Raw genomic sequence first — 19,925 nt, forward strand, 5'->3', positions numbered from 1 at the left:
GGGTATTCCACACTGTAAACTGGGGGTAGTAAGGTGAGTATTACTGGGTATTTCACACTGTACGCTGGAGATACTGAGGTAGAACATAATTAATAATTTCAAAATAAAGCAGGAGTATCTAAGTCTACAGGTTGACTTAAAAAATAACATTAGACTTGCTAAGTGGAATGTCGAAAGGAAGATTGCACTGGAGGCTAAGGACGACATTAAAAGTTTCTTCCAATATTTTAACTCCGAAAGAGCTCTAAAAGCTGAAATCACTCATCTGCAGGATAGTAAGGGCCTTATAATTGAAAATGAAGATTGATATAGTAAATGAGTCTAATGATTATTTTACATGGTTGTTCACAGTAGAGGACATGATTAACTTACCACCATTTAGTACAAATACAGTGTTGTATATAAACAATATACAGTCCCTCCACAATTATTGGCACCTCTTGTAAAGATTTGTATAAAAAGGGTTACCCCTTTTACAACTGGGTGCCAATAATTGCGGAGGGCACTGTTTCCATAACTGAGGCTGCTGTGGTACAAAGCCTGGCTAAGCTCAAAATAAATAAATCGCAGGGCCTTATTTGCATCTTACCTATAGTTTTAAAATAGATGAGGGATATTATTAGCCAACCTTTAACTTTACTATTTCAGAAATCGTTATCTGCGGGTGTGGTACCTTCTTATTGGAAGTATGCTAATATAACGCCCATATTCAAAAAACGGGATAGATGTAATCCAGCAAACTATAGGCCAATTACTTTAACTTGCATAATTATAAAAGTAATGGAAGCTATAATCCAAGTGAAAATGGTATATTACCTGGATACTGTGAGAATCACGGGTTATAGGACGGGTAAGGCGAACGGGCAGGCGGGCAGGAAGAATCAGGCAGGGAAGAGGCAGGCAGGCAGACGAAGGGGAAAACTGGGGATTTATTCGGGAAACGGAGGACTGGAAACATCTGACATTGACTACCATCAGTGACGGGCAAAAACCAGGGCAAGAAATAGACAATGGACTGAAATAGACAAGACTGGGAGAAAATAATCAGACACAGCTGGGCAAGATCGGGGAAGCACACGTGGATAATCAGGGGGCGTGGCATACACGAGGATCGGACAAGCCGGGCATGACAGTTACAAATAACATTCTGAGGGGTAGCCAACATGGATTTAGGAGAGGTAGATCCTGTTGAACTAATCTACTTGAGTTCTTTGAGGAGGCTACAAGAGAAATTGATCACATAGAGTACTTTGATTTCCAGAAGGCCTTGGATGTTGTCGCCCTCAAACGGTTCTCGCTTAAGCTTTAAGCTGCAGAGAATTTAGGAACTGTAGCAGCTTGGATTGAAAACTAGTTAACAGGCACAATGTTATTAGAGGCATAATGTCACAGTAGGCCTGCGTTTATAGTGGGGTACCGCAGGGTTCAATTTTAGGACCACTATTGTTCCTAATTTACATTAATGAAATTGACACCAATGCATACAGTAAACTGGTTACATTTGCAGATGATACTAAGGTGGGTGGTGTAAAAGATACTGACCTAGCAGCACAGAGGCTACAATGGGATCTTGATTTAATTAGTGACTGGGCTGATACCTGGCAGATGAAATTTAACATAGATAAATGTAAGGTAATCCATGCAGGGAGCAGAAATATAAAGTACAGATATTTTATGGGTTCCACTGAAATAAAGGTAGCTGATTATGAGAAAGACCTCGGTGTGTATGTTGATGCTTCCATGTCCCACTCTCACCAGTGTGGGGAAGCAATTAAAAAGGCCAATAGGATGTTGGGTTACATCTCTAGGTGTGTGGAGTTTAAGTTAAATGAGGTGATGCTAAGATTATACAATTCCTTGGTAAGACCCCAGATAGAATATTGTTTTAATGTGAGAGGGAGATATAGGGCTTTCGAAGGAACAATCAGGTTCGCTTTGGTCCGTTCAGAAATATTCATTAAAATATACATAGGCCCACATAACACGCAGATAATTATCTGTGACACCCATGGTGCACTATTATTAGTATGAATTCCATTTATTTCACTGTTCTGTCATATTGCTGTCGCAAGTGTTTCTATGAAGATGGCAAACAATGAAGGAGAGAGTGGGCATGCAGGCCGTCTTCCCCGTCGGAGTGTGAATGCAGGTGATGTGATCCCATCTGTGACACTGTAGCTTTGGCTGAGATGTACAGTATTTTAACCCAGTGGGTGAACGACTCTCTGAAGCCAAATCTATGCAATGTATTAAAGAGGAATGTCCACCTGACTGTCAGATGCCATCTCTGCATCTAATGATGTAATCATGGTTGTAGTGTGGGTATGCTGAGCAGTATTGACTAAATTAAATAATCTATGGATGTTGTCCGAGGCATGTCTTGTCTTGATGAAGTTTGTCTGATCAAGATGGATTATAATGACGAGTGTCCAGAGCATTTGTAATGATTTTCAAGTCTATATTGATTAGTGAGAGTTGTGGGTAACTGGAGGGTTGTGTTTGGTCTTTATCAGGTCTTAATAACACTGTAATGGCAGGTAACTGGAGGGTTGTGTTTAGTCTTTATCAAGTTTCAAATACACGGTAATGGCCGGTAACTGGAGGGTTGTGTTTGGTCTTTATCAGGTCTCAATGACACTGTAATGGCCGGTAACTGGAGGGTTGTGTTTGGTCTTTATCAGGTCTAAATGACACTGTAATGGCTAGTAACTGGAGGGTTGTGTTTGGTCTTTATCAGGTCTCAATGACACTGTAATGGCTAGTAACTGGAGGGTTGTGTTTGGTCTTTATCAGGTCTTAATAACACTGTAATGGCAGGTAACTGGAGGGTTGTGTTTAGTCTTTATCAAGTTTCAAATACACGGTAATGGCCGGTAACTGGAGGGTTGTGTTTGGTCTTTATCAGGTCTCAATGACACTGTAATGGCCGGTAACTGGAGGGTTGTGTTTGGTCTTTATCAGGTCTCAATGACACTGTAATGGCCGGTAACTGGAGGGTTGTGTTTGGTCTTTATCAGGTCTAAATGACACTGTAATGGCTAGTAACTGGAGGGTTGTGTTTGGTCTTTATCAGGTCTCAATGACACTGTAATGGCTAGTAACTGGAGGGTTGTGTTTGGTCTTTATCAGGTTTCAATAACACTGTAATAGCCGGTAACTGGAGGGTTGTGTTGGGTCTTTATCGGGTCTCAATAGCACTGTAATGGTCGCTGCGCTCATATGTGATGGGATTTGTGATGTGTGTTTAATTTCTCTTACCAGTCCATTGAAGATTGGAGATAATATGCCCCAAAAATGTGTGTAGATTTCTGCATGGTAACTATCCAGTGTGGCGATTGGTTGTTAGGCATTTGGTTGAGGACCTTATGGAGTTCTTCTGATGTTAATGGTGCATCAAGCAGAGGTGGACATTTCAGGTTCAAGGAGTACAAATCCAGACCAAGATTTTGTTTCAACAAACCAGTTGAGTACTCTGTGACTGTGACTCTTTTTACTCAACTGGTTGGTTGAAACAAAATCTTGGTCTGGATTTGTAATCTCTGGACCTGAAATCTCCACCTCTGACATCAAGGGTATCTGCTGTTTTATTGGTTAATATGGGTAAGTCTAGATTATTTAAAAATGATTCTATATCAACTGGATCTGGTTCTTGTTCTGAGAAGTATTGGTTCTCATAAAATGTTCAAAAGATGTTAATTTTGCGTGATTATTGAAATATTTATTAGAGGAGTCACTTTTGCTTAAAAGTAATGCTTGTAATGGTGAGGTGATCTTATTTATTGGGGAGTTTTTGTGTGTCTCCCTGCAGGCTGTCAGGCTGTAGAGTCACAGAAGAAGGCTGTTCTTCCCTGGCTTCAGCTCTGAGGTCAAACCCCTCACACCTGAGAGAGCTGGACCTGAGCTACAATCACCCAGGACACTCAGGAGTGAAGCTGCTCTCTGCTGTACTGGAGGATCCCAGCTGTAAACTGGAGAAGCTGAAGTGAGTACAGAGTGTGTGTCTGACACGCTACAGATACTTATGCATGTATGTGAAGAAGAGGCACCAATAAATAAATGGATACAGCAGTACTATGTCATTCTGCTTCTCCTGTAGTGTGGATCACGGTGGAGTGTGCAGGACCAGACCTGGCTTACAGAAATGTAAGTGTGTTTCCATGTTTTTGTTAATAATACCATTAATACTATGTTATGGTTGTTTTCACACAATTGTTGTGATGAGTGTGACTGTGTAGATGGATTTGCATGTGTTTGTAGGTGAGTTTCATGTCATTTTAGACAAACATCCAATCGAGAAACAAAATATCAGAATCATCACCAGAAACACTATCAATTCATGTAATCGTTTATACTCATATTGTCTTTGTGTTTGTGTGGGAGTGTAGGATGGTCAAAGTATATTCTGAATTAGTTATATATCTTTAATTTCACATAAAAGAATCCTTTGCATTTGTTCTTTTTGTGCATGTCGTGAGTGTACAGTATGTGTTTTCTGTGTGAGATTCGTTAGTATTGTCCTAAGATGGCACCCGCAGGCAGTGACACCGAACTCTCTCCTCAAGTTCAAAATGTGCATTTTTACAGGGTGGTTCTGGAACACTCCTTAATATTCATGAGAGAATATTACTGATTGGTCACTGAATCCCTTAAACCTGGGGAGCCCAAATCCAGTCCTGGAGGGCCAGAGTCCTGCACATTTTTGGGTTTCTCAACAACAACAAGAAATGTATTTTTGTATAGCACATTATCACAAGATTACATCGTCACACAGCGCTTTACAGCATCCTCACCCAAAGCCCCCAGTGAGTAAGCCATAGGTGACAGTGGCAAGGAAAAACTCCCAAGAAGGAAGAAACCTTGGGAGGGGCCAGACTCAAAGGGGGAGCCCTTCCTCCAGGGGGCAGCAGAGGAAGACTTAACCCTAACCAGACCCAGAGGGGGAGCCCAACCTCCAGGGGGTAGCAGAGGAATCCCTAACCCTAAGTTCCAAGTCACACTGTCCAAATCATAAGATTTGAGACATAACCAGGGAGCAGGGGGGAGATGACAAGCCGGTACCGACACTTCCTCCAATCGCCAGGCAACCAGAAGTAAGGCAGCGGGTCATACATTGAAGATGACACAGACAGAATGATGAGCTGGATGCATGGACATCACTGGTAGTGGCAACGTCACATGTAGCAGGGTGTGCTGGACATCTTGATAGATTGCAATCTCCAGGCAGTACAGCCCAGGAGGAGTATGGGAAATAAAATGTGCAATTAGTCAAAGTAGGGGAGACTATAGGCAGTGCTAACAGTTAGGTGAGAACTTTCTATGTTCTCCTCATTTAACACACCTGATTCAACTCCTTGTGCTAATTAGCACACAGCTCTTGAGTTGAATCATTTATGGTGGAACAGGGAAAGATCTAAGCTACACAGGGCTCTGCCCCCCAGGACTTGGATCAGGATTTGGACACCCCTGTTTTAGGCAGAAGAAACAGGCAGCGCATGTCGATGTTAACTGGCCAATCGGGTAGTGCCCCTCTCATAAATATTAATCAGCCAGCCAATCGTGCAGGGCTTCGCTCATGAATATTAAAAAGTTCTCTTGATCCACGGTGCTAATAGAAATTAGCGTCCGGGACACACTGGATGTGCGGTGGAAAATATCAGATTTAATTTCGGCGCCCATGTTAACAGATTAGAGCGGCCACCTGCCTGCGCGAGATGCGGGGCTCACGCCTCGCGGCAGCGGCGCCGCATCTAGAGTCACGTACGATAAGCGGTTCTCTATGGAAGCGTATTGCATTCATCTGTAAAAAAAAATTATTTCTGTTTTTCCGAATTAAATAATGATCCCTTTTTTCTCTAAACAATATTTTTCTGAATTAACGAGATAACCTTTATGTTTTTCATGATGCACGCTCTGTGTAGTTTAATCTGCTTTTATTGATGGTTTGTAGACGGTATTATCATTAGTTTGCCGGTGTTCTGCCATTTTTTGCTGCCTTGCCAGAATTTCCTACCCATACTCCTGAATGGACATCTATATATGGATTTATGCTATCAAAATAACTTTCCTGTGCTTTAGAGGGGGTAGCAGTTTTTTACACTTAGTTTTATGCTGCCAGAAACTACTGCCTATAGTTTTTAATGGGGTAGCAGTTTTTATAAGAAAAATGAATGCCATGATAAGAATGTAATGTCATAAAATAATCATCGTTGATGAAGTAGTTATTAGCTTCTTATGCCCCATGCAGTTCTGCTGGTTTTAACCACATTGTGGGCATCTTCCATCCACCCATCCATTTTCCATACCGCTAACCGTTGTGTATTGTCACCATCCCACAAGACCTCTCTCTGAGGGTGTTTCATCTGCTACATCCAGATTCTTAATCTTCTTTTCATCTGTAACTGCCAAAATATTACCAATAGTCCTAAACATACCTCGACATTCCAGCAGTGCACATGCGATTTCCATTCGAGATGCGCTCACAGCACTTTGGCTCATCTTCACATCACTGACGTGACCCCTTGAAAGGTGACGTAGGAGCCTAAATGCATTTCGTATGATTTGAATAATTAACAGTAAATAATATTGATTCAAGTTATAAGTTTATTAGTTTGACAGATATTATTTTACAATGTTAAGATTTATTGGATCTACCTTGTAATGTTTAAAAACAGGACTTTTAATGTAGTCCTGATGGACACTATTGGGGTGCTTTTATTATGATTAGGGGGCAGGGAATAGGAAATTGGAGGGAGAGAGGAGTTAGATTGGAGCGAAATAGTTTTTTGCTCTCGAATTTTGATATAAATGTGTTTATTTTATTTTGTGGATAACATTTTATGTTTGTAATATTGGTTAAAGACTAAGTAAACAGTTAAGTTTTGCGAAGCAGTTTCTTGGAGTTTTATGGGTTGAATTTGGACGGGAGAATCTTTCGAGCGTCAAGCTAAGCTTCAATAGGTACACGCAAGAACCTACAGGTGATGTTCTGCAAACTGCAAAATTCAGTTGTATTAATATTAGTTCAAAATAACTGTCCAGTATAACTCAGCAAACAGGTACCTTCAGAATAAGAACTGCCGGAATCTTGCTGTTGCTCGGGTTTGTACTTGCCACACTGCATCTCACATGTCTCATCTTCAGAAAATTTCTAGATATTGTAAAATACATTAAAAACAGGGTATTCAAATCTGGGAACATAAAAAATCATGCTAAGAATTAAAGCCTGTGTTTTCGCTCCAATGGTCATTACTGAAATGCACGTAATAACTCTTAACATGTTTTCAATTAAATTACATCGGAGTAACTTGTTTAATAAGAAATATTCCCACATGACATCATATGCACAGTTACATCCAATTTCTCAGAACTTTACGTTCATATGCATCTTCCTTTTCCAATGGGCCTACACTTGTAATGGTCTTCTTGGACATGCAGACAATCTTTAAAAAGGCAAATAATGTATAATAATTTCATGAGGACACAAATTACATCTAAAACATAGCGTAAGCAAACTGGATGAGAAACATTCCAAAGCTCTGCTCGTGATCATGTTATAATTGTGATTCCTCAATTTTACAAATGTACAAGAACAGGAAACACAAAATCCTTGACACCATACTTGGTTTGCCACCCTTACAAAAAGAATCCAGTGTGCTCCAAAATTCACAGGATACAGCCAGGTGTCTTCTGTGGGAAACTTCATCTGTGGGATGAGTTGTGTGGCAAGTTAGTGATGGCTCTGTTATACAACCACTTAACTTTTGGATTACTTGAATACCTTCAAGAGGCATCGGAACTTTCCAGAAAATAGTGAAGTTGACACAGTTGCACGCAGGTGGTACTGTATACTGGTTTCTGTTAAAAGTTAACACAAAAGTAAGTATGCAAAGAAGCATGCTTGCACTTTGTAGAAGCATTAGTGCATCAACAATTATAACTTGCCTGTTTTGTAATAAGATGGTGGATAAATACATCAATGACCTATAAATGGAAAATGTTAAGCAAGTTTAGTCATTTACATGGTTTGTAGTTTGTAAGGAATGGTATCGCGTAACCTTTCCATCACTTCTCATGACCCTTATTAAATTTCCCAGAATTTCACTTAAAGTTTAATTTAAAAAATTATAATTTTTATATTAAATCATAACTACACATTGCTGTTTCACTGACATTGAGAAATATTTTAATCAATATAGCAAAAATTAAAATTTAGAAAATCTTTCAAAATGTGCCACTTACTTTTTTATAAACTTTTGTAAAGGTACTCCTTATATATGTGGAGTGCTAACTTTCACTAGCCTTAACCTTCTCATCTCATGACAGACCTTAAACGAGCATTTCTATTAGCAATGTCTAGTCAACAATGCAATAACAGTCCTCAAGCACTTGCAGAAGTAACAGCTATGACTAACTAAGATTAATACATCACGTATTCCGTTATTGTCAAACATTTGCCCATGTATACTTCTGCTTTGACGTAAATTTTGGTATTGGAAGAAATACCGAAAGGCTTGGAAAACCAAATTTTTACTTTTAAAGCCTGTACAAAACCTGATGTTAAACACAACAACATAAGTAATTTTTTCTTTCTTACTTCATCTGACAGCCACTCAGTCCCTTGCAGCGTGTGAAAAGAGTGGTCATATAGCTTATAAGGTCCCACAACTGCTTCGAAATGTCCATGGTCTTTTAAAGCCCAGAGCATGATCACTAAATGATTATGGAAAAGTCAGTGTCTTCTAAACACTGTAACATAAAACAACTCAAATGGGCCAGCGGGCCAACGTAAAACTGGGTAGGGCCAACGTAAAATAATCAGAGTGTACAACACTGTTCCCCAATTCTGATGCTTAAAAAGGCCTTAAAGGAATATGGAAATACTGCTGAAAGAATAAATAAGGAAGTTGAGTTGATACAAGTTAGACAGGGGGTGATCATAAATGTTCAATATTATATTTTTGGTTGGTTATTTAACGTGTGTGGATGTAGAACTTTAGATGAAGGAATACCATCAGATAACTCATGCGTGAACCATAGGACACGCATGGCACCAATCAATAAAAATATTAAATATAACAAGCATTCTGAATATCACAGCTGGCTGTGCATTCTGAGCAGACGGCATCCTTTGTTGTGTCCAAGCTTTAGACACTGAAAAACAGGTTGTGATTTATTCTAATTTCTCCAGCCTCTGTTGCTAACTTGTAACCAATAGGTTAGTACAGCAGGTGGGTAACAAACTTGCCAATAAACCTTTATGTAAAGAACGAATTGGTGGAGTAGGCCGAGGTTGTTATAAGTAACCAACAGGTCAGAAGTAGAAATCTGAGCATGCAACCTTGTTCTCCACAGCTTCTCTTTTGACTGGATGGCATTTCCAGTGCAGGTTCTACAGCTTCTGTGGCTGCTGTTATCTCTTTTGAGTCTTCTGTATGTTCTTCATATTCTGTGGCATATGCAATAACAGATGGTCTTCTTGGGGTTGTACTGTCGTGAGGCTGCTGATCATTCTCCACGGCCAAAGGTTGGTGACTCACAGTGTACTGGGCATGAGGCGTGCTGAAACTTTCATTACTTTTAGCTGAAGATGTGTTTAACTTTCTGATCTGTCCTTATCCGTGCTTCTTCTGTATGGCTTAAGGTGACTTATGTTATATTTTGTTTTTAGCGTAGACCCTTCTTGGTTTTTTAATGTAACCAATTTGCCACACACTGTTTCAATTACATATGGACCGGAGAAATCTGGCTCAATTCTCCCTCCTTTTCATCCACACTTCCTCATATTCAACAGGAGAAGCTCATCACCGACACCATACACGACATGTTGGTACTTCTGAACCCTTTTGGCATATGCTTCTTTCTGTTTATCCTGTGACTTTTTCATATTTTGTTCTGTTGTCTGTTTAAAAGCCTTCACTGTCTTGTCTTTAGCTCATCTGTACTCAGACTCTACAGGGAGAATGACAGTGGAAAGCTAGAATTTCAAATAATTAGGAATGGAATGCCATCAAAATGTAAATGCACAGTAAGATATTTTTGACATATTACAGTGAAATGTCAAAGTTATGATTAAACAGTGTCTTCTAAAAAAGTAAGTGATAAAATATGGACGGACTCACCGGCATGTCAGCAGGAACCTCTGGAGGAAATACGGCCTCTCTGCCATACATTAAAAGAAAGGGAGAGTGTTTTGTGGTTGTGTGCATCTTCGATCACAAGGCTCAAGGATCTCAGAAGGCAACCTATAGACTCACCTTAGTACAGACCAATACTGTCACGATCGGTGGGGAACAGATAAGGCGAACGGACAGGTGGGCAGGAAGGATCAGGCAGGAAGGCGGAGTACGGAACCAAACGGGGATTTAATAGAGGGTTACGGGAATCAGGAAACATCAAAGACGCTAACATCAATGATAGACAAGGGAAACCGGTAAGACCAGGACTTAAATAAGACAGGACCAATCAAAGTAAATGGACAAAGCTAGAGACAATCAGGGAAGCACACGTGGGTAATCAGGGGGCGTGGCACACATGAGGAGCCGACGAGCCGGGTCATGACAAATACGTTACAGTACACTTTATGTAGTTCAGTATACCTATGTTCCTACATTTTCAGAGTAAGCTATACATATCCAGAAATTGTTTGTGTTGTTAAAGCACAAATACAAGACAGTGTTTCTTGTGCAGACTTTTTTAAAGAAAATTGTAAAACACTTGTTTGCAGTTTCCCCCCAAAACGTTCAGTTTTTTAAATGAACAATTAAACATTTAAGTCCTTTTAAATTTAAATAAATTCCACTCAAATTAGTTTATGTTCCACTGAATTGAAAATATTGATCATGCAGGCTGATACTGAATAGAATTGTATTGCATTGCAGTAACAGTTTAGACATCGAATCGCTGCCTTGAAAAATCGAAATCAATCCAATCCAATCGTACTGTAGTAATATAAGTGTGGAATAATGACTTTCTTTCACCAGCAAACACAACTCAGCCTTTCTTGACTCATAAATGAAGTGGGCACGAAGACCTCGCTCTCACAAAATGTTATAATGCTTTTGTATCGAATAAATGTAGTTCGAGATTAAAACAACGAATAATACTTACTTTTCTATGTATATGTAATATTTCGACTCTAACTAAAGCAGAACCCACAGATTATAGTAGTTCCAAGCAGCAAATGAAATACACGTGTACAGCCGAGTTTAATGGTAGAATTTGATCCCATACGTGCAGGATTCAGGGGAGTTGGAATGTAAACAGTACAATAACAATCACTTTGATGTGTCTAATGCACAAAATAAACACAAATATTAACAAATTATTAATAATGTTTAAGATAAGACACTCTTCCCGCCGCCGTCGCGCGCCCTCCTTATGTTTCATAAGCTTCAGTTCCCGCTTCGTTAGGGGAAGCTGTGCTGTTTTTATATCGTACAGAAACATAAAGTACAGGCGGCCTGATGGGATTAATAATTCTTCCTCCTGCCTACAGACTCCTGCCAGCTGACGCTGGACCCCAACACAGCAAGCAGAAGCCTGTCTCTGTCAGGGCGGAACAGGAAGGTGACATATGAGTCGGGGGCAAAGCAGCAGCCATATCCTGATCATCCAGAGAGATTTGACAGCTTGTGCCCCCAATTTCTCTGCAGAGAGAGTCTGACTGGCCGCTGTTACTGGGAGGCTGAGTGGGATGGAGATGCAGCTCAGATAGGAGTGACTTATAAAGGGATCTGGAGGAAAGGAGGGAGGGACTGTCTGCTTGGATTCAATGACAAGTCATGGAGTCTGCGCTGTAATACTGACGGTTACTCTGTCCGGCACAATAATAAACAGACTCTCATACCCATACGGTCCTCAGGCTCCCAAAGAGTAGGAGTGTATCTGGACTGGGGGGCTGGTGCTCTGTCCTTCTACAGAGTCTCCTCTGATGGACTGACCCCCCTGCACAGATTCACCTCCTCATTCACTGAGTCCCTCTATCCAGGGTTTTATGTTTATCCAAACTCCTCAGTGTCACTGTGACGTGTTGCTGGTTCTCCTGGCAAAAGGGTAAAATCTCTGCTTTTTAATCTTTATTATCCTTTTTACTCTGAAATGTATGTTTGACAAATATAAATGCCTGTGTTCAGTGAGCTGGATAACCATGAAAAATATATTTTTATAGTTTTTCTCTCTGACTAAAATGTAATTAAATGTAATCCTGATGAGTGGGGGGGGGGCTTTCCCCCTCCCCTGTATATGTACATTTTATATATTTATGTCCATTTCCTGTATTTCCTCTCTGTACAATGACAATAAAGACTTTCTGTTCTGTCCTATTAATGTCCTGCTTCAGCATCACCCAAAGCATAACTGAGTAACATAATGAAACCACAGTCTGCTGGATTAAGTTAAATTCACTGTATTACTGCAGCTGAACATAACTGACACAATGACACTCAATCAATGTGTATAATAATCATTTAACTGGAGACATAACAGGCACAAAAAAATTGGAAAATATAATGATGTCCTGTTACTGTCCTGCTTCAGTGGATTAAAGTAAATAAAATTATTATTCATATATTTCAATATATAATGAAGTTATATGTTGTTAAACGAGGTGTTAAACAATTAAACCCCCCTCGGTGTAGGCTGGCTTTGCCCCCATCAGACAGAAGGGGCAGGCAGGTGCCCAGGAACCATTCCCCCCCCACCCCAATGTAAAAGGTCTGGTTACTCCCCCGTCAGACAGAACGGGCAAGTGCCCAGGCAGCCTTGCCACCCCCCCCCCCCCCCCCCCTTATGTGTCTGACCCAGAGAAATTGATGCATTGATAGAAACTGAATCCATTGCCCCCTCCCACCCTCGACTGGCAAAAACCACTAAATTTATCTACATACATCATTAATAATGTAACCCTTATTTCTTGACACTGGGTAGCGTGTGCCAGTCTCTTCTGTGGGCTGTGGGTAATGAGCGGGCTACAGTTCCTGATTCAATTCTCTTTAATAAACACCACTCGGCAATACAGTACTGACAACCTTCCAGCCGCGCTCCACTCTCCGTCTTCACTCCGCGCTACACTCTAAACTGTCCCCCGTGTACCAGGGCAAGTAGGAACTAATATTACAATTAACTAAGGGAACATACTGAACGATAATGTAATACATGAAATAATACAGTACTGTAACTGAGAATAAATAAGATAAGATAATAATTAAATCTAATCATTCAACACAACATTGTAAATAAATATTAACATTAAATAAAATTACTGTAAAGCATAATAATCATATATAACATAAATCAGTGACACACTTAATTGAAATAATCCAAAATATCATGTGCACAATAACTACGATTACAATAATAATAGACGTGTAAGAATATTCACAGACATCCATTTGTAATCCACCATTGGATTTATTATCTATTGCATTTTAACATTTTATACAGTGACTGTAGTCAGTTATAATGTCAATATAATTATAAATATAATATCAAGCTGCTGCCATATTTCTTACATCCACACAGTACAAGCGATCCTTCTGGAAACAATCTGTACTTTTCCGCCACGCCACTAGGTGGAGACAAAAGACAGATAACTAAATAAAAGAGGTTCAGAATTAAATTACAAGAAATCGGATATATGCGCGATATTAAGTCCCATGTAAATCAGACCTAGATGTGTTTGAGTAGATTACCAGGTTTCCTCTGGTTATTGCACTTACCGCACACAATATGAAGAAAATGCAAGTGAACCGAAATCTCCATGCAATGAATTAGCATCCTGTGAGTATCAAGTGCTGCACCACATACATTAGCAATGGGCATCAGATCACTGTATTCAACAGGGTGAGGGGTTATTCAGAAAGGACGAGTGTATTATTATAAAACAGACTGATAAATCAGCTGGTTTAAGCAGTTATTACTGTATGTCTTGTTCAATAATCTAACATATTTTCCAAGCTGGCAGCTTTCAAAGAGGATTGACCTCATTGTTCTGACAAAACTCGACATACCCGGAGGAAACCCCACGACGACATGGGGAGAACATACAAACTCCACACACATGTGACCCAGGCGGAGACTTGAACCCGGGTCCCAGAGGTGTGAGGCAACAGTGCTAACCACTGCACCACCTTGCCGCCCCCTATTTGTAACATTATTATTATTCATATTTTTATTGTCATTATTATTATTATTATTGTTATTATTATTATTATTATTAGTCAGGATTGCGGTTAAGCGGACGGGCAGAAGGGCAGGAAGGATCAGGTAGGCAGGCGAAATACGAGGAAAACGGGGATTTGTTCATGGGTAGCGGGCTAAGGGATTCACAGGACATCGCACAGACACTAACATCAATGACGGACGAAAGGCAAGGCAAGACGTGGACTAATAAAGAAAAGAACATAGGCGAAGGGGAAATAACAAGGTACAGCTGGGTACGATTGAGGAAGCACACGTGTATAATCAGGAGAGCGTGGCACACACGAGGATCGGAGGAGCCGGGCATGATTATTATTATTATTATTATTATTAATAATGTTGTTGTTATTGATATTATTGCAGCTATAACTTTTTATTGTTGTCATCATTAGCCTGCTGTGACTTCTTTGCATTAGACTTCTTTGATGTCCTTGTAGTGAGTGTTATGTGTGTCATGCTTGTTTGTTCTCTGCACCCCCTACACTTTGTTTTCTCCATCCCACCATTATTATTATTATTATTATTATTTCTGTTCACCTCTTTTTGTTTTTTTTGTTCTTTTTTTTCTCTTTCTCCATGGTGATTAATGTCTGTTATTGTTATGGTTGTTGTTTCTGTGCCCCCCCTCCCCCCCTTTTTTTTATAATCACAGTAGTAAGGCGGGAGAGTTCGGAGTGGCCACACTGGAATTGAATATTTTTAAACTTTAATTTAAAATAAAGTTGTCTTCCGAAGAGGGGGGATGGTGGTGGGCAGAATAAACTCTTTTACTTTATTATTTCCTCTCCTTTTCCTGTATCTCCCCTTCCCAAATACTTTAGTGACCCCTAGTGTCCTGACATGGTATTACTACACCCTCCCCCTTTACTCAATTAACATAATTCTTTACTCTTCTTTTGAATTGTACCCGGCTGGTAATAGAACCCAACAGTTTTTTAACAGTATTGTGTCTGTTCTTTGATCATGAACAGCATTATTACTCTTCTCTAAACATGATCAGCCTTAAGTTTATTGTTCTTTTCTAAGCTGAAAGGGTAGACTGTCTGATTTTTGCTCTCTTGCTCTGCCTCTTGCCCCGTAAACTTTCTTTGATTCATTTTATCTTCATGTCCTTCGTTTTAATGGCCTAGAGGTCTGGTCACTCTGCTCTGAGTGTTTGAGGAGGGACTGGATCTGTAGACCTTAACCTTCTCCCCATCAACAGTTCTGCTGGTGAGACTCCGTGTCTTAATGGAGCTGTTCCGTAAGCAAGAGGGCTTTCTGATCCTAATCTTTATTCAGTATCTGTTTGACTGCTCTAACAGCTCTCTGACTCTCTGCTGCACTGGGAAAACTCAGGGGCTACTAGTGACATGTTCAAGTTGTGAGAGTCGGCAGATTGGCTCCTTCTATGTATCAGGAGAAGTGATCACTGCAGCTAAGTAGTGACCTTTTTCCCACTGGAAAATATTTGCAGCCGCTCTCTACCGTGGTCCTGCAGGCAAAGGTGTTGTGAGGAGAGGTTCTGTTACTTGGCCAGAATGCTGGCAGATTATGTCACACTGTTCCACCATTTCTCTGATGTCTCTGGTCAGAATAAGGATTTGTTCTCCCTTTAGCAGGACATCCTCTGCTACATGTGTGTCCATTCTGAACGACCAGTAAGGTAAGAGATTCCCTGGGACGGCTTTCCTGTGTTCAGGCTAAACTCTGTCTGCGAACTGTCTTAGTGCCTCATGGTTCTGTCTTTATTCAGCATGTCTCTAATCTGACCCAGTTTAGTCTTTGTCACAGGTATGTGCTCCATGACATGATCGATATAGACTCCACTCTCTCTTTCCAGTGTGTCACTCTCCCTTTCCAGTGTGTCACTCTCCCTTTCCAGTGTGTCACTCTCCCTTTCCAGTGTGTCACACTCCCTTTCCAGTGTGTCACTCTCCCTTTCCAGTGTGTCACTCTCCCTTTCCAGTGTGTCACTCTCCCTTGTGTTTTTGGATCCAAGTGCAGCTTGTGGTTACACACCAGCTGCCACCAGTTGTTATCCTGCAACATGAATGATTCTGTATTTGAATCTCTTCATCCTCAATCTGAGTCTGAGTTCCTCGAGGAAAGTCATCAAGTGGTGAAGAACCTATGAAGGAGATCAGGAGCTTGTGGTCTGTATGCACCGTGACGTCCAATCCCAAGAGACATATGATCATTCACTTACAGGCCCGTGTCACACCAAGGGCCTCTTTTTTGATCAGTGCGTATCGGGTTTCACTGGGAGTCAGACTCCTACACAGACATGTACATCACTGGTCTGTATTCTCCATCTGGCTGGGGGCAGGCAGGGAGAAAACCTGCCAGTGTAGTTCACCATCCCCACGATACGTGTCACTCCTTCAGTACTCTGAGGTTTGGGCATGTTGATAATGGCTTTAATGTTGTCGGGGTTCACCTCAGTTCCTGTGACGCTTATTTTATGTCCCAGGAACTTCACCTCATTCACTCTGAACTCACAGTGTTCATTTAGAGTGAGGTCTGCATTCTCAAACTTATGGGGAACTTTGCATAGCCTATCGTCATGCTCCCTCTGGTCTTTGCCAATTACCAAAATGTCATCGGTATAGCACATTGTTCTAGGTGCGCCTGAAACAATCTGAGAGATTCTCAGCTGGAAGTGCTCGAGTGCCGAGGAGATCCCAAAAGGCAGTCTGTTAAAACAGTACCTGCTGAAGGAGTGTAATGAAGGTCATCAAGGGCTCGGAGTCTTTATATGAGGGTATCTGCCAGAATCCCGATCAGGCATCCCGTTTGGAGAACGCTACTGCCCCGTCCAATTTTGCAAGTGTGTCATCCACAGCTGGGTGTATGTGCCTCTTTCAGCAGACACTTCCATTGAGTCTTGTTATGTCCACACAGATCCTAATATGTGGCAGAGTGGGCTAAGCCTGGGAAGATCGGAAGGTTGCTCGATCCAGCCTGGCTTTGGCAGAATAGCCACATGTCTCTGGGCCCTTGAGCAGAGCCCTTAACTCCCAGCTCCATAGGTGCCACTGCAGGTGGCTGCCCTTTGCTGCCAAGCTGACTCTCACCTACATGTGTACAGAGCTCCATGTCCAGGGGCTGACAGTGCATATGGTGATGCCACCTCAGCAAACTCTTATAATACAACCTTTGTCTCTGACCCCTCATGCTCCTTTTGCTTTTTGTCCTGTTCTTAGTCTTTTCTGTTTTATGTAATAAATCCCCATTTGCTGTGAGCCGCAAGTGGGTCGTCCACCATTTCTGTTCCCCGCCTGCATGACGCCTCGTTCCCGCTCAGAAGCCGCCCGGATCCGTGACAAAGTCTGCGTTTAAGTTTGTTTCCCCAGTGCGGTCACTGTAAAGTCATCGCGTGTTTTCCTGTGTATGATCCTGAATAAACCCCGTGTTCCTTGACTTCTTGGATTCCAGCTCGTGTTTCCCTGTAGAGAAACGCTGACTTAAGCACCAGCTTTATGGCACCTAGTAAAACAAACTACAGCAGACGTATAGTCTATCATTATCATTCATGAGGACCTATAACTGTCACATGTAAATTCACCTTCAAACTGAAAACTCTCACTTTGTCTCACAAAGAGAAGGAGGGGATAATGGCATCAGAGTCAGCTTTAGGTGAGACCTGGGCTTTTCTTAATTTTCTTTTCCTGAAGTCCTGCTAACAGTCCTGTTAAACACATCCTCTTTATTACTTGTTTGGTAATTATTACATAATTGGGGAATGATTACGTCATTGATCTCTTCCATGGATCTGGTTGGTCTATGAAGGCGTTCCCATGTGTCATTCTGCAGTGGTGTCTTCTGGAAAACAAAACAAACAGAGATGCAGTAATTTATTAAGCTCACTGTATCTTTGCATTAGAGCAGAACTCAGTGTAATTGGACCACAGAACCGTAAGAACATAAGAAATTTCCAAATGAGAGGAGGCCATTCGGCCCATCAAGCTCGTCCTTGTAGACTGAGACTGGTGCACTGAGACTATAATAAACAGTCTGTGTTTTCATCATGCAAAATGACACAAGCATAGGCAAAGGAATTTGAGGTTGGAGATGTAGCACTGACACAGGTCCTGACATTAGTTCATGATGAGGGCTTAGATGTTCTATATCCTCCACACAGCTCAGTGATGAGAATAGAGAGAAGCTGAGCTGGAGTCGCAGTTAATCTATGTCACAGTCAGTCAGAGAATGAGCCAAACTGACAAATATGCCTAAAATTGCAACTAATAAGTTTTTCTTCCATCCATCCATCCATCCAGATGTAGCTGATATTCTTACAGCTGATAATGTCTCTATAGCAACTTTCCCATTGAAGTTCAGGAACCTAGTTCCTGGATTTGAGTTCCTGGGCTGTGTCGACCAGGAACTTATGTAGCTCTTGATCACTTCCGTGTGTTGCTTTCCCACTGCACAACAGGAACTTTGACCTTTATTCTAAGAAGACGCAAAAAGCGTGTAGGATAAACTTCATACGAAATTACACCACGATCCCAAATCTCTCAACCTCCCACAGTCTCTCGACCTCCACAGACTAAAAATTATGTCACGTTATTCTACTAATAAGTGCTGGCAAGTTTCCGGACTGGAACCACTAATAGACAGAAGTACATTATACTGGCTATCAATCGAATTTTCAGATGCAGATCTTTGGGGACACAAGCAAAAAGGTCATTGATGCCTTTAATGTAACTGAGGTACAAAAAAAATCCTTCTGCTCAATTTTTGCTCCACTTCTCTTTTCCCCTCATTTCCATGAAACTTTCAAGTTGGCACTGGGGCTTGTGGTCAACCAATTAGCAAAGTTAATCACTATAAGCCCCACCCAGTAGCTCTTGGTTGAGTGAAAAGTACATCTTCTGGAGTAGGAACTAAAAAACAATTCGGAAACAACCTCCTATGACCTACAATCGGGCCAAGTTCTTGTGCTGAGAATGTGATAGAAGTTCCAGGTTCCTGAAAAAAGGTTCTAGTTCTTGAAAATGTTTTCTCTGTCACCTTGCATGGACCCACAATGGCTCGTTTAAAGACACCAGTTCAGCTGCCTGTATGTTTGTCACATGCGGCAGAAACAGCAGTGAAAACCTTTGTTCAAAAGTGCATGAATCATTGAAAATTGCTAAGTGTGGCTGCATGTCTAAGCTTTTCTGTTAGTGTTCAGGTAAACAAACTATGTATAGAAATGAGGTTTCCTTTTGCTAAGCAGACAGATGAAATATCTGTGTTCAGTAATAAAATGAGTTGAATAAGTACCTCTGACTGTCAGTCTCTTTCCCATGTGCTCATGCTTTGTGTGGCTCTGCACTGCCATCTACTGACAGAATAAAGTAATTGCACCCAAGACATGCTAAAGACATGCTGGAGAATTTCCACAGCAATATGGGATGTTCGTGTTCATTGTAACCACATTCACGTTGCCTCCTGCTGACAGGCTTGATCGTAGCACATTGCTATGAGTCTTCAGTCAAACTGAAACAGATCTATAACATTCGTGGTAACTGATATTGTGTTTCTCTCCCAAAGGACCTTCTGAAGTAAGAATTGTGCTTTTGGGAAAAACAGGATCTGGGAAGATGTTATCCTGGGGGAAGAGAACGAGTCAGTGAAGATGGTACTGAAGTGGTTTGGGGAGGAAGCCCTGAAACACACAGGTGTCCTCTTCACACATGCTGATGAGCTTAAAGAAAACCAAACCACTGAGGAATATGTGAAGGAGAACAAGGACCTGA

The 19,925-nt window shown here is 41.1% G+C and overlaps 1 protein-coding gene across 13 annotated transcripts in view; it reads left to right on the forward strand.

Moving 5' to 3' along the window:
- LOC125724886 (NACHT, LRR and PYD domains-containing protein 12-like) overlaps window positions 1-19,925 on the forward strand; it is a 110,573-nt gene that overhangs the window by 49,137 nt on the left and 41,511 nt on the right. For 11 of the 13 annotated variants that reach the window (XM_049001316.1, XM_049001320.1, XM_049001314.1 and 8 more), the window contains one exon: window positions 3,809-3,982. The exons of the other annotated variants lie outside the window; for them this stretch is intronic. In XM_049001316.1, coding sequence (XP_048857273.1) covers window positions 3,809-3,982 — 174 coding nt within the window. The remainder of the gene's footprint in view (window positions 1-3,808; window positions 3,983-19,925) is intronic. 13 annotated transcript variants of the gene reach the window in all.

This window comes from Brienomyrus brachyistius, unplaced genomic scaffold, assembly GCF_023856365.1.
Source record: "Brienomyrus brachyistius isolate T26 unplaced genomic scaffold, BBRACH_0.4 scaffold58, whole genome shotgun sequence".
Taxonomy (NCBI): Eukaryota; Metazoa; Chordata; class Actinopteri; order Osteoglossiformes; family Mormyridae; genus Brienomyrus; species Brienomyrus brachyistius.